Here is a 15,915-nt window from a genome sequence, read left to right as displayed (position 1 = left end):
GGGGGGAGGGTCTTGCACAGGGCGTGCTTATACAACCTGCCATACTGGTAAATGGCCACCTACTATTCAAGTAAATAACCCTAGGACACGTATCAGGGTAGGGACCTTCATTATTTCCATCTGGCAGATGCATACTCCTCTCACAGTTAGCATGCTAGGACAGGGGGTGGGGGGCCGGGGGATGTCACCAGTCAAAAGGTATGGTATAGGAGAGCAACAGCTTGTATACTGATTTCCCTCTATTGGTGCTGACAGAACATTTGTCTTATTCTCCCTAGCTCAGTGCAGGCTAGCTGTTTTGTGAGATGCTGATGAAGCGGCTCTCCGATCCACTGTTTCAAACTGTTGGGAGTGTTCGTTGATGCCCCCTCTCTGCTACTGCTGGGCTGCCTTGGAAAACGAAGCCAGTCAACCTAACAAACTGATCCTATCCCAGCATGGTTTGGAAAGTTGTCTTGGGACTGACGATTAGTTTTATATACTCTGATTCTGCTTTGTATAAGTCTGTTGTCATTCCTTTGCTGTATGCTACTAGTATATAGTTGCTATAGAAACAGATGCAAAGTTTCACCCATTCTCCTTCCTCCCCAGGATATATGCTGAAGTTGTAAGGGGGAGATTGTACAGGGGTGAAGAAAGAAGGTACCCGTGTTGGGGTGGAATGTATGGTATGTGAGAACATGGGCCCCTTTCCAAGCTCTGACGCCCCCTCCCAAACTGTGGGAATGTGATGAAGGCTGTCTGTAAGTGGACTGTGAGACCTTGGGAGCCTGGCCATCTCCTCAGTACATCCAGAAAGAAACTGCTTCTAGACTGTAAACAACTACAGACAAACAGTTAGCGTTTTGATCTCACACAGCTTACACACAAGCACACACACACACACACACACACCACCCATATCGTTTGCTTTGTTTTCTGTACTCTATATAACCCTGACCTGGGAAAGCCTGTGCTGTGGAAAACTTCACCACTGGTGGGCACATCCTATCTAATAAAGAGGGAATATGCTAATTGACCATCACTCCATCACAAAGATGGCTGCACCCACAGCTGAGGCCAAGTTCCCATAAGGAGCCTTAACAAACAATCAGTAGGGACCTGAGGCTACGCCCTCCCCCGCTCCCATGGGGCTTGACAGGGGACCTCAAGGTGTGCTTCCTGTCCTGGTGCTGGGCTAGGGGACCTCAGGCTGCTCCCCTTGCCCCAGCGCCAGGCCGGGAGACCTCAGGCCATGCCCCCCACCAGGTGGGGCTTGACAGAGGACTTCAGGCTGCGCCTCCCGCCTTGGCACCAGGCCAGGGGACCTCAGGCTTCGCCCCCTGCCCCAGCACCCAGCCGGGGGACCTCAGGCCATGACCCCCGCCCAGAGGGGCTTGATGGGGGACCTCAAGGTGCCCTTCCCATCCTGGTGCTGGGCTAGGGGACCTCAGGCTGCGCCCCCAACCAGGTGGGACTTGACAGGGGACTTCAGGCCATGCCCCCCACCCTAGCACCAGGCGGGGGGACCTCAGGCTGCACCCCCCGCCCCAGTACTGGGCCAGGGGACCTGAGGCTGCGACCCCCTGCCTGGCAGGGCTTGACGGGGGACCTCAAAGCACACCCCCGCCCCGGTCTGGGCTGGGGGACATCAGGCCATGCCCCCCGTCCTGGCACCGGGCCAAGGGATCTGAGGCTATGTCCCCTGCCCGGTGGGGCTTGACAAGGGTGGGACTGGCCAGGTCTAGATCTAGCCCAATGGGGCGGGGGGCAGCCGGGTCTGTGTCTCACACGATTTTGAGGTGCATGTGGGTGGGCGGGGACTTGACTCTGGGTCCCATGGTACGCCCCAGACTCTGATAAGAGGAAGGTTTTCATATACATTTTACTAATTTTCTTTCATCTCTGACACTTCTATTATAGAGAAAGGGCAAATAGCAATATTAAATTATTTCCTCTAATTAATCCCCTTTTAATGTGCATGAATTTTGTGCACCAGGTCACTAGTCCTATCTAATAAAGAGGGAATATGCTAATTGACCATCACTCCATCACAAAGCTGGCTGCACCCACAGCTGAAGCCAAGTTCCCATAAGAAGCCTTAACGAGCAATCAGCAGGAACCTGAAGCTACGCCCTCCCCTGCCCCCATAGGGCTTGACAGGGGACCTCAGGCCATGCTCTCCGCCCCGGAGCCAGGCCAGGGGACCAGAGGCCATGCCCCCCGCCTGGTGGGGCTTGACAGGGGACCTCAAGGTGCGCTTCCTGTCCTGGTGCTGGGCTAGGGGACCTCAGGCTGCTCCCCCCACCAGGTGGGGCTTGACAGGGGACTTCAGGCCACGCCCCCCACCCCAGCACTGGGCCAGAGGACCTGAGGCTGCGCCCCCCCTGCCTGGCGGGGCTTGACAGGGGACCTCAGGCCATGCTCCCCACCCAGCGGGGCTTGACTGGGGACCTCAAGGTGCACCCCCAGTGCTGGGTCCGGGGAACTCAGGCCATGCCCCTGCCCAGCGGGGCTTGACAAGGGACCTGAGGCGCACCCCCCCTGCTGGTGGGGCTTGATGGGGGTCCTGAGGCTGTGCCCCCCTGCCTGGCGAGGCTTGATGGGGGACCTCAGGCCATGCCCCCCACCCAGCGGGGCTTGACAGGGGATCTCAGGCCATGTCCCCCACCTGGTGGGGCTTGACAGGGGCCCTCAAGGCACGCCCTCCCACCCCGGTCTGGGCTGGGGGACCTCAGGCCATGCCCCCAGTCCTGGCACCGGGCCTGGGGACCTGAGGCTATGTCCCCTGCCCGGAGGGGCTTGACAAGGGTGGGACTGGCCAGGTCTGGATCTAGCCCAATGGGGGCGGGGACCGGACGAATGGGTCTCATGCGATTTTGAGGCACATGTGGGTGGGCGGGACTCTGGTGTGCCCCAGACTCTGACAGGCGGAAGGTTTTCATATACATTTTACTAATTTTCTTTCGTTTCTGACACTTCTATTATAGAGAAAGGGCAAATAACAATATTAAATTATTTCCTCTAATTAATCCCCTTTTAATGTGCACCGGGCCACTAGTAAGTCATAATAAAACTCTCCTTCATGGCCAGCCCTCCAGCTTATTTCTTTGGAATCAGCAAGAAAAAGCTGATGTTATCTTGGACCCTGGCTCTTTACATAACAATCAGGTGTGTATTGAGCCCTGTGAATGCAGTCTCTGCTCTCAGCAAACCAACATTCAGTAAGCTTTCACTCCCAATTACCATCAGCAAGGGGAAGTCAGAACTCCCGAGGTGCCTAAGAGGGAGTTTCAGAACGTGCCCACTACATCCCTTTCAGCCTCACCTTGGAAACTCTGTGGTCTCCTGCTAAGGCTCAGCTCTCTAATCAAGCTGGGCTATTTCCAAGTACTGAGAAACTTCCTGGCCTATACATCTGCTTCAGGTGCTACAAAGATGAGTTCCAGGTTACCTTAGAAAAAAATACTTAAGTCAAAAGCAAGTTGATGAACATGCAATTTGATTAAAATGATCATCTAATTAAAAAGAAAAAGGCAACAATAGCAACAGGTGATTTTAAGAGTTTGGTGTTCTGTAGAGTAGCTTTGTTTTCCTTAAGTGTTTTTCTCCCAGGTCTCCCCACTACAAGGATTTGGAAACACATTCTCCACTTTTGGGTCCCATGAACTTTTAATTCATTTTCCCCATCATTTCTGTGATGTTAAAAATTAAACTTAGCCGAAACCGGTTTGGCTCAGTGGATAGAGCGTCGGCCTGCGGACTGAAAGGTCCCAGGTTCGATTCCGGTCAGGGCACGTACCTTGGTTGCGGGCACATCCCCAGTAAGGGGTGTGCAGGAGGCAGCTGATGGATGTTTCTCTCTCATCGATGTTGCTAACTCTCTATCCCTCTCCCTTCCTCTCTGTAAAAAATCAATAAAATATATAAACAAATAAATAAATAACTTATTTTTTTAAAAAATTAAACTTAAATGCCCCAAACTCTGGTTAGTCCTCAAGTTTGTCTAATTAAAAAACGTAACATTTTCCTTCTATATAGATATTTGAAACAGTATTTCATCCATTCATTTATTCAATAAATATTTCTGAGCTTCTACTGTGTTCCACAATTGTTGTATGCAGAGATGAACAATATCATGTTTGTCATACCCAAATTTGGGTCATTTTTTCTTTGTTTTTATATTTTATTTTTACAAAGACATTACATATGCCTCTAGGTGATACTCTTTTCTCTCTTGATATATGTGTTCAAAGGGAAATTATTAAGCATTTTCACTTCCTTCCACTCCTACCCTATCATGAAATACTGTTTATTCATGAGAAGTTGATCTCTGTCGAACTGTAAGCAATGTGCAGCAATATTCCACAAGAAAGAGTAACATTATTCACCAGGAGTGAGGATGCCTGGAAAGGTTCATCACAAGGCACAGCTGAGTAGGAACAGGCTGAAAGGCCCTATTCGAGTCCCATTACTGGAAGTCAACATCTGAATTTGTGGGTGAAAAATAAGGGCTTACTTTCTCACAGCCATAGCTAAATCTAACTAATACAATACACCACCTGAGAAAATGCCTAAAAAAACACACCTTTAAATATTCTAAAGGTCAGCAAAACAAGAAATGACATGTTAAAGGATTCACAAAATATTCCTATAAACAGAAAGTTGCTCCATGACCAAGAGTAAACATATCTGACAAAGCTATTTAACATTCCTATTAAAGTATTAAAGCCACACTCCATAAATCTGATGAATTTTGCAAACTGATGATTCAGCAAATTGGCTTTGAGCACATTGAGTTTGGTTGAGATAATTTTGTGTAAATTGCCTGTTCATTGAATTGAATTTTCTCACAGTGAATTTTAGCCATTTGCTTGCCTCATCCTCCCTTATCACTACACTTATTTCATTAAAGAGTAACAGTAGTAAAAAGAATAGCTAACATTTATTGAAATTTTGCTTTATGCCACCTCTAAACTAACCACTTCAAAGGGCATATTTTAAAAAATCAGTGTTCCATAGGCCAAAATCCTGTATAAAACCTAATCATCACCATCACTTGATGTAGTGTACCTCGAATCTCACAAAGGACACCTCAAAAAGTCAAATTATGGAGTCATTCATTCAAAGTCCGGTGGCTACGAGGGGCAACAGCGCTCCAAATCTCGCAGCCCCGAAAGCTCGCCACATCTGGCTTATATGCAGAATATCACAAAGGTATCAATTACATCTTTGGATTTGGAATGAGGAACCTGGTTTGCACAAAGCAGTTACAGAAGTGAAATTGAGCAAGTTAGTTATCTATAAAGACTAAATATAGTTTTGGGTCTACGGATCACTGAATCAACAGAAACACATTATCTGGAGCCACTGAGGCAATTTAGGGTAATTGTGCTGTCCTGGTTCCCAGGTATAGAAGAATGTGCTTCGATAACCAGTAAGATCACAATCAATGGGATATTCAAACCACCATCCATGGAGTATTCAATCGATTGGGATAGCATATATAAGTTCAAAAATCAAAATAATTTTTCTATTGTTTTAGCAAGCAAATAAGTACAGAAGCCAAACAGCAGGGTTAAAGTTAAAGTTAAAACTGCAGTTTCTACCTGAGATGATTGCTACCATACTTCACACTGTCATCATTAATCATCATTATTTGAATTTGAACACTTTTAGGCAAGACAAGCACACACTAGTTTTACCACACACACTACCAGATTATCTCTGCCCCTTCATGCATGTGTTGATTTATTGCCCTGAGGATATTTCTCTCTGTCACCTCTGAATGCAAGATCTCATACTTGAAGGTCAAAGTGGTCAGTGTATTAAAACATTAAGTTATGCTGCCTCTAGTAAATCCCTATTGATTTGCTTGTCATCAGACCTACACTGTATCAACCTGACACCTGGACTGCATTGCTGTTGTTCATTTATCTTGTTTATTTCTAGAGCCTTAGCATCGAGCCTGACACTAAACAGATCCTTGGAAATATTTTTTGAATATCTGAAAGAATAACATAACCTTTTCTCCACTCCCATAATTTTCCTTTATCAACCCTTCATCTTCCTTGCTTCCAATTTTACCTCCATCCAATGTACACCAAACATTTTCACTCCACTGATGTAAAAAACAAAAACAAGCCAAAACCGGTTTGGCTCAGTGGATAGAGTGTCAGCCTGCGGACTGAAGGGTCCCAGGTTCGATTCCGGTCAAGGGCATGTACCTTGGTTGCGGGCACATCCCCAGTAGGAGGTGTGCAAGAGGCAACTGATCGATGTTTCTCTCTCATCGATGTTTCTAACTCTCTATCCCTCTTCCTTCCTCTCTGTAAAAAATCAATAAAAAAAAAAAAAAAAAAAACCAAAAACAAAAAAACGTGCCACTGACTCACCTTGGCTAAGGGATCAAATCAAAACTCCTCAGTTTGACAATGAATGCCATTAATGACCAGGATCCTACTACCTGCCTTTTCAGACTCCCCTTCCTTCCCTCAATTTCACATTTTCCCTCTTGCAACAATACATTGCTAATTCTCTGGACACACAATGCTATCCATATTTCCATAAGTTTGTTTAGATCGCTCTCCCCTTCCATGATCCTGGGGAAATGTGGGGTTTTTGCTGTATCAGCACATGCTCATCCCACTCTCCATCATCAGAACTTCCCTAGAGGGACTATTATCTCTGTACCTCATGTTACTGCATTATTTGCATTTTTCTGTTGGGTTGAGGGTAGAGTCTTAAATATTTTTCCCAAATAGATAACCAATCATTCAAAAATAGTTTAATGAATAATCATTCTTTCATCCTTAATTTGAAATGTTAGCTTTATTATAAAATAAATGTCAGGTCTATCCCTGGAGTATCATTTTCCACTGACTTGATTTGTGTGTCAAATACCAGATGCTTTTTATTATAGTTCTTTATAGTGTGTTTTGATACCTTGTAGGCCAATCTTAAAGGGTAGGGGGAGAGTAGACAGTATCTTATTTTTGCTTTATTTTGCACATCCCAAATTGCCCTACAGTTGAACACCTTTTCATGTTTCTTGGCCATTCATGTTTTCTCTTTTAAGGATGTCCAATTCATATCCTTTACTCTGTCTATTATATACACTGAGTGGCCTGATTATTATGACCATCAGTACTTCGTTGGGCCACCTTTGCCTTCAATATTGTGGCAATTGTTCTTGGCATTGACTCCACGAGATGTTGAAAGGTGATGCGAGGAATCTGATACCATGCCTGATGAACAGCACTGTCCAGTTCTATGAGATTTGATGGTTGTGGAACCAGCTGCTTGATGGCTCTTTTAACTTCGTCCCACAAATGCTCAATTGGATTGAGATCTGGTGATTATAGGGGCCACCTAAGCAAGGTAAAGTCTCCCTCATGTTCTTGAAACCACTCCTGCACAATACGAGCACCATGGCATGGCTCATTGTCTTGTTGGAAGAAGCCATCTCCACTGGGATATGCCATCAACATGATAGGATGAACCTGATCAGCAATGATACTTAGGTATGTTGTGCTATTCAGACGTTGTTCCACATGAATTAAAGGGCCAAAATCATGCCAGGAAAACATGCCCCAAACCATAACACTGCCCCCACCAGCTTGAAGGGTTGTACTCATGCATGTGGGGTGCATGTTTTCATGCTGTTTCTGCGAAATTCTCACTCTGCCATCTGCATGATGCAACTGGAAACATGATTCATCGGACCACATGACTTTTTTCCAATGCTCGACTGTCCAATCCTGTGTTCCTGTGCGAATTGGAGACGGTTTATCTTGGTAACTGCAGACAGCAAAGGTGTTCGAACAGGCCAGGCCTTCGGCTTCCATATCCCATACGATGCAGTGTACGGCTAATTTGCCTACAAACGTCAGGTGGTCATAATAATCTGGCCACTCAGTGTATATTGAAGAATTTCTTCTTCCAGGTCTTTCAATTTTATGGTGCATTTCATAAGAATGAAGTTTTAAATTTAGATGATGTTAAATTTTCAATCTTTCCCTCTATGGCTTTTAATTTTAATAACTTGCTCAAAAGTTGTAAAACTCTTCTCCATATTTTCTGCATTATTTTCAATATTTAGGTTATTAATCCATATAGAGGGGAGAGAGCTAAATTATAATGGGGTGAGAGATTAAAGTTATAATGGGGATGGCGATACAGGATACCTGGAGGATAAAAAACTTAGCCACCCCTGTCACTTGTGGAGAAGAAGAGTTAGAAGTTAAATTGAGGCATAGAAGGGTTAGGTAACTAGTCTAAGCTTACACAAAGTAGTGGCAGAGCCACGGCTTAAATCCAGGCAATCTACTCCACCCCTGTTCATAACTGCTGTGCCCTAAGGTTTCAGGAAGAGCATTATTTCTCACAGGGCACGGCCGAGCTGAAGTTCAAATATTAGACTCGTGGTTAGTAGACTTCTACATAAAGCACCACATTATTTCCAACACCTTTATCTTAAACGCGGGAAAGTGACTCTGAGAGAAGGGTCTACCCTGAAAATGAGGTCCAGCCCACCAAGCCAGAATCAAGCAACAATCGCCCTTGGAGTTTCCCACCCCGCAGAATCTGCTCCCTCCCGGGAGGAAGGAGGGAGGGGCTCTGGCCGAGTCCCCGGCCCGGCCCCGCCCCCGCCCCCGCCCCCGCCTCCGCCCCCGCCTCCGCCTCCTCCTCCGCCACCGAGCAAGCGGTACCCTGCGCACTCCCGGGGATGTGCTGCAGCGATGGGGAAGGCGGCAGGCCATGAGGCTTACTTCCAGAGGGGCAGTCTGTTCTGGTTCACGGTCATCACCCTCTCCTTTGGCTATTACACGGTAAAGGCAGCGAGGGGAGCGAATGAGCGCTCCATTGAACGCAGGGCCCGCGCCTGCGGGAGAGGAAGGCGGACGCGCAGGCGCAATTCGGAGCCGCTGCTCTCGGAGCCGCGGGAGAGACTAGCCCAGAACGGGACGCAGGCGCACTGGTCGGCCTGGGCCTCTCGCCGGCGCTCCAGGCCCTGAGACCGACTACTCAGGCTTTCCCGGTATGGGGGCGGGGACGGGGGCGGCTCTCCACACCACGGCTCAGTGTCTACATCTTTCAAGATGGTGGTGGCGAAGTCGGAGGGCGGCAGGGCTGCCACCGCCTACTTCCGCACAGCCAGACCCTTGCCCTCGCTGGTCACAGCCCTCGCGCTGGGATATTTCGCGGTGAGGCGTGGAGGGGCGGAACATCTGTTTGGGGCCCGGCTGGCCCTCATAGGGCGAGGGGCTCTGAGGGAGCGCGGCTCTGCGCCTGCGCGCCGAGCGGTTGCCTAGGTTACTGGAGTAAGCGGAAGTTCTTGGGCTCACAGGTCTGTTTCTACTTATGAGGGTTCCTGCCTTTGCGTCCTCTCCGCTCCAAGGTTAACCACGATTTACCAGAGTCTCCGAACTCACCCAGGAAGCGAAGTTTACAGCCTGCCAAGTCAGAGTGGGGCTTCCGAAGCAGAATGTTGGGGCAGTTAAAATTGCTTAGAAAATAGAGATAAAGCTCTGGCTGATTCGGCTCAGTGCATAGAAGATCCTCGGCCTGTGGATTAAAGGTCCCGGTTCCATTCCGGTCAAGGGCACATGCCCAGGTTGTGGGCTCGATCCCCAGTAGGGGACGTGCAGGAGACAGCCCAACAATGATTCTCTATTATCACTGATGTTTCTCTCTCCCTCTTCCTTCCTCTCTGAAACCAATAAAAACTTATTTTTTAAAAAAGAAAACGGAGATAAAGCTAAAGGACGGGTGAGACTTAATTGGTAAGAATGGATTGAGCCCTAACCGGTTTGGCTCAGCGGATAGAGCGTCGGCCTGCGGACTCAAGGGTCCCGGGTTCGATTCCGGTCAAGGGCATGTACCTTGGTTGCGGGCACATCCCCAGTGGGGAGTGTGCAGGAGGCAGCTGATCGATGTTTCTCTCTCATCGATGTTTCTAACTCTCTATCCCTCTCCCTTCCTCTCTGTAAAAAATCAATAAAATATATTTAAAAAAAAAAAAAAAAAGAATGGATTGAGAGGATGTAAATGTGTAGATGTGGAACCAAGGCAGATGATCGCTGATGAGAAGAGGAGCAACTTTAGTTTGACATTTCGATTATAAAAGATAACGGGGAAAACTTCTGGGAAAGTAGGTTGGGGACTGAGTTGGTATAATTTTGAATGAAGGCAAAACTATTTGGATATTGCCCGGTAGATCCTGGAGATTGGGGATTAAAAGTGTGTCGTGTCCACGGTGTGTGTTGTGAAACCGGACCACCTTTGTCCTGCTTTCCCCATATGTAAAATGGAGGTGTTGAACTGAAAATTTTCAAAGGTGCATTTCTGTTCTATGATTCTGCATCTCTGATTAGTTAGAATATAGATTGAGGAAAACTTTGATGGCCTCAAATTGGGATATTGTCGATAGATGCTGCCCATTCCATCCCCCTTGGTTTGGGAGAATGGAGTGATATTTTATGCTTTATTTAAATTTTAGGTTTGTAACAACATAACAAGAGAGGTAGTATTGCTCTTGGCTGAATATGAATGGAACAATAAATTTTGGACCCATTGGGACTTAATTATTCTCAAAAGCCTAAGGTGACAGAGGTCACAACACAGAGACTGAGGGAAAGTTGGTAAGATTACAAAAACCTTATGTGATTAAGTGGTTGCTGTGAGCATTTCACAAACCTGATCTCACTTATTTTCCAATTCTGTGCAGTGGATCAGTCCCAGTTTTAGACATAGAAAAAGTGAAAGGAAGCGATGGGATTGTAAATTAAATGGAGATCTGTCTCAAGCCATAGTTTCTGCAGCAAAGAAACTAGTCAGGGCACATAAACTCTTAAAATTTGTTAGTAACCTGTATAAAATAATGTTTTAATGGAATTCATTAAGAACAGAAGCCATCCAGCCTGGGCACTGAGTCTGATAACCACATAGTTTCCTCAGAATAAATCTCCCACTAAAACAGTGTTTAGGAAATAGAAGTCAAGAGTGGAACCTCAGATGTCTTAGTTCACAGTTTGTTTGGTCTGTTCTTACTGTATAATCAGGATTATTTCCTAGCCTCTCTCAAAAATAAACATTTGCTGGTTTCAGTAACCTAATAGGTATTCTGTGCCTCTGTTTCTCTTTCAGTGGGTTGTCTTCTGGCCTCAGAGTATTCCTTATCAGAGCCTCGGGCCCCTGGGCCCCTTCACTCAGTACTTGGTGGACCATCATCACGCCCTTCTGCGCAGTGGGTAAGGAGGGCTGCAGAAGTGGGATGCAGACACTGCAGTTCTAGTCCCACTGTAGACCTGGGAGGCCTGCAGTGGCCTTTAGATATCTGGGTGGTGCTAGTTCACAGTAAAGCACTTTTTTTAATAAAGGTTTCTGGGTTAGATTTCATCAGCAGGTAACCATCACCTTAAACCTGGCTGACTTTTGTTCCAGGTACTGGCTTGCCTGGCTGATTCACGTGGGAGAGTCCTTGTATGCCATGGTATTGTGCAAGTAAGTATTTGTAATAGGTATTTGTTGCTTTGCTCTTGGTATCTAATTTGAGAGTAGCCACATTTAAATCATTCATGGACTTGTAGACTGAGAGCATTCTCCGGGTAGAGTTGAATCCCCACACCTAATACTGGGCCTAGCCCAGAGGGAGTACTCAGTAAATATTTAATGAATGAATTAATTTCATTTGTGATAGCTAATCAGTTATTTAGTTGCTTAATTTAGATGATTTTTCTTATGTTTTAAAAAATGTCTGTGTATGGTCCCCTGAAAAAGAGCTTAGTTCCTGACCAGGGCCGATGATTCTCAATCCCAGTTTTACAACTGAGCCACCTGAGGAGCTTTTTCAAAATACACAAGCCTGGTTTCCAGACCCACAAGGTCCTGGCCTGCTTGGCCTTGCTTCAGACATGGGAATGTTATTGTTACAAGCTCCACAAATCATTTTGGGGTGCAATGCAAGCTAAAAGCCCCTTGATTAAACTCCTCTCAGCAGATGCCAGTGTAAGTTAATACTGTGTGAAAGTACTAGAAAAGATTCTCTTTACATTTGTACTTCATGTAGCATATACAGAAAGGATGGTGTAATGAAAAAGGTGGTTATAGTGATGCCAAATTGCTTTGCAGTTGACTTTTTTTCTGGTCAAGATTAACTGTCACTTCTATTATTGCTGTACTAGAGGCCTAATGCACGAAATTCCTGCAAGAATAGGCCTTTCTTCCCCCAGTTGCCGGCACCGGCTTCCCTCTGGCACCCGGGACCTGGGCTTCCCTCGCAGAGGGAGGCCCCACTCACCCACCTCAGCCCACCTGTCGGTGGCCTGGGCCTCCCTCTTTGGGGCAATCGTGGAGCGCCCCCCACCCCCCTCGATTGATCACCCCGCCGGCCTGTGGCCTGGGCCTCCCTCTGCTGGGCAATCATGGGGCGATGGCCGGGCCCCCAACCAATTGCATTGCACTCATCTTGGCTGGCCTGGCGCCAGTGGGTGTCATAGCATGGTCCCGGATGGTCATCCAGAAGATCGTCTGGACGGTCATTCCACTGTTCAGCCATCCGGTCTAATTAGCATATTATGCTTTTATTATTATAGATTATTTCTAAAAGTGGAAAATGTGATACTTTATTACTACTGTGTTTTATTTTATTTTATTAAAATATATTTTGATTTTTTACAGAGAGGAAGGGAGAGGGATAGAGAGTTAGAAACATCGATGAGAGAGAAACATCGATCAGCTGTCTCCTGCACACTCCCCACTGGGTATGTGCCCACAACCAAGGTACATGCCCTTGACTGGAATCGAACCTGGAACCCTTGAGTCCGCAGGCCGTTGCTCTATTCACTGAGCCAAACCGGTCAGGGCTACTACTGTGTTTTAATAATAAAAATAATATTTCTTGAGTACACTTGCTCTGAAGCCATCCCAGAGCTGTTTAACTTATCCAGTCATCAAAATCATGTGAGAAACAGTTCTATGATACAGCTCTAGGCAGTAGCCAGGCTGCTTCTCAGGAAAGAGGGGACCATCCTAACTGCACAAGGAAAGTGAAAATAAATGAACTAACCATTCGAGTTAAGAAGCTGGAATAAATGGCAAAATAAACCCAATGAAAGTAGATAGAAGAGTACATTTTAAAAATGAAAGTAGATAGAAGAGTACATTTTAAAAATGAAAGTAGATAGAAGAGTACATTTAAAAAAAATAGAAGATAATAACTCCATGAAACCATAATATTAAAATTGTTTCTTCTTTTAAGGTCTAAAGGCATCACGAATGGTCGGGCTCAGCTACTCTGGTTCCTGCAGACGTTCCTCTTTGGGATAGCCTCCCTCTCCATCTTGATTGCTTACAGACCAAAACACCAAAAGCAAACTTAAAGGAGATCTCCAAGCCTTTCCCTGCACTGACATCCAGCCTCACTTTTATCTGGGGGTGGTGTGTTTACTCCACCTTTCTGTTTTCTGGAAAGTTACGACCCTCTAGTTATTCATTATTTCATATTCTCTAGTTGGGCTTGAGTAGATAACAGGAAAAGGTTTAACTTTACAATTCTGCAGACTAACCTATTGAGCAGAGTCCTTCTAGCTACCTTCTCGAAGGCCTAGGCTATGTTGGTGCTCTCTCCCTGCCATCTGGTGTAAGCCACGTACTAAATTTGCTGGTTGGTATACCTGTGCTCCCACCTCTTGACTAAAACACCTTACCCGTACCACCTCCATCTTAGCTGATTAGGGGTTGCTTTTTGGTAAGGTAAGATATTTTAGAGCTAATCGATGGAAATCCAACTCAGATTTTGTAAAAGCATGGTCCTCTCCAAGGGAAATAATGACAGTAGCATTAATGGTGCCAGGAACAATATGGTGCATTATTGAATGAAATGGATTAACGAATAAAATGCTGTGAATTGTCTCTCCATTCAAATGCTGTATTTATATGTCAGTTTTGATATGTTGTCACACCTTTCATCCTACCTTTTCTCAAATAGACTCTATTATAGAACTAATAATAGAGTCAGATAGCAGGGGTATTTTTCCCACTGAAAGAAATGCAGAAAGCCCTGGTTGTGGTTCGTATGCTCCTCATTATGCTTAGAGAGCTGCCCACAGCCCACTTAACTTCTCCACACACACTGAGCCACAGGCTGGCATGAGTGTCTCCTTTTATTGCAGGATTATTCTCTAGTTTCCATTAAAACTTAATTTAGCTTATGATACAATCTACACAGCAAGTGAGAGGAGTATTCTGACTTTTTCTTTTTTTCATTTTTGACAGTATTGCAGATGTCTCCCATTTTCTCCCTTTTTGCCCCCTTCATCCAGCCCCCACCGCATACTATTACCTGTGTCCATAGGTTATGTATATATGTTCTTTGGTTAATCTCTTCCCGTCCCTTCCCACTGCCCCCACCCCTGAGATCTGATATTCTGTTCCATTCATCCAAACCTCTGACTATTCTGACTTTTTAAATGCCAAAAGTATAAAATCCTGTAACCTTATTTGGGGCATTATCATGGCTTGTAGCACCAAAGGATCTTAGTGGACAAATGGTGCCCGTCCTTCATTTTACAGACCCATAGATGCATCCCATCCAGGTGAGGTAACCATCACACAGAGAGGCCAGGCTCTCGCTGGGCCTGGTGTTTCTCCCCCTCCCCACAGCACAGGTGCTTAGAAGTAAGTCTGTGAAGCAAAAAATAAACAAACATGGAGACATCTTGGCTTTGAATGACGGTCATAGTGGTGATACAAAGAAACATCTTTATGATGAGTTTTGATGAGAAGAGGCTAGAGGCATTTTGGTGAAAGTGGCAGGATAGTAAGAAGCCAGGCAAATTCCTTGACAAGTGGAATAAAGGAACAAGTGAAATAATTAAACAAGGCCAAACAATTTGAGCAATTTACAGCCAGCTAATGAGTCACAAAGTTTATCTCCCCTAACCAAGGACACTTGGAAGCAAATGGCTGACACATTCCAGACCATCCTGGTCCTGACCCCTTTTTAATAACATTCTTTAAAAATAAAGCTAACCAGTCCAGCTGGTATGGCTCAATGGTTGAACATTGAACTATGAACTAGAAGGTCACGGTTCGATTCCTGATTGCTTTTGGGCTCAACCCCCAGTGTGGGGCATGCAGGAGGCAGCCGATCAATGATTCATCATTGATGTTTCTGTCTTTTCCTTCCTCTCTGAAATCAGTAAAAATACATTAAAAATAAAAACCTCAAGCGGCTAAAGCCACCCAAGCCTGGTATCTCCTCCGCCTCTTCTCCAGCCTCGTAAAAGTTATCAAGGACACTAGCTGATGAAATAGCTCACTTTTGAGCCCACTAAAGAAATACAGTAATCACTAAGAATCCAAATAGGTAATTTAAGTTAATATCTTTTAAAGTTATTAGCATAAAACATGTTTGTTTTGACTGGGTTTACAGATAAACTTCATGTTATCTGTCATACCTCTTTAAAATGTAAGTGGGCGTCGGCCTGTGGACTGGGGGGTCCCGGGTGGTCCCGGGTTCGATTCCAGTCAAGGGCATGTACCTTGGTTGCGGGCACATCCCCAGTAGGGGGTGTGCAGGAGGCAGCTGATCGATGTCTCTCTCTCATCGATGTTTCTAACTCTCTATCCCTCTCCCTTCCTCTGTAAAAAATCAATAAAATATATAAAAAAAATAAAAATAAAATAAAATGTAAGTGTATTTGCCAATGCAAAAAAACAAAAATCCTTTTTCTGAGAGTTATGAAATGTATTAGTAAATTTGCCAAAAAATACTAATTACTTACTTTTTGTTGTCACTAAAAATTAAGGTATCTAAGATTTAAGAATTCTAATTAAGTTAGAAAAAAAACTATATGGCTTTGATAATTAAAAGTGTAAGTTATGGCAATATATTTGTAAGGAAATAGAAAAAAGATAGTTATATCTAACTAC

The 15,915-nt window shown here is 45.3% G+C and overlaps 1 protein-coding gene across 1 annotated transcript; it reads left to right on the top strand.

The window, feature by feature from the left end:
* Nucleotides 1-8,673: 8,673 nt before the first annotated feature.
* TMEM254 (transmembrane protein 254) lies at nucleotides 8,674-15,628 on the top strand. Its single transcript, XM_080640816.1, has 4 exons — nucleotides 8,674-8,810; nucleotides 11,128-11,231; nucleotides 11,425-11,484; nucleotides 13,241-15,628. Exons 1-4 carry the CDS (start codon nucleotides 8,721-8,723, stop codon nucleotides 13,359-13,361), a joined length of 375 nt encoding a protein of 124 aa, XP_080496942.1. The 5' UTR covers nucleotides 8,674-8,720; the 3' UTR covers nucleotides 13,362-15,628.
* Nucleotides 15,629-15,915: the final 287 nt, after the last annotated feature.

This window comes from Plecotus auritus (assembly GCF_963455305.1).
Source record: "Plecotus auritus genome assembly, chromosome: 9".
Lineage (NCBI taxonomy): Eukaryota > Metazoa > Chordata > Mammalia > Chiroptera > Vespertilionidae > Plecotus > Plecotus auritus.
This window is presented reverse-complemented; position numbering and strand designations above follow the sequence as displayed.

Coding starts and splice junctions, on each gene's coding strand:
- TMEM254 (XM_080640816.1), top strand. CDS start 8,721: ATGGGGAAGGCGGCAGGCCATGAGGCTTACTTCCAGAGGGGCAGTCTG. Junction 11,232..11,424: donor CACGCCCTTCTGCGCAGTGG/GTAAGGAGGGCT, acceptor CTTTTGTTCCAG/GTACTGGCTTGCCTGGCTGA. Junction 11,485..13,240: donor TATGCCATGGTATTGTGCAA/GTAAGTATTTGT, acceptor TCTTCTTTTAAG/GTCTAAAGGCATCACGAATG.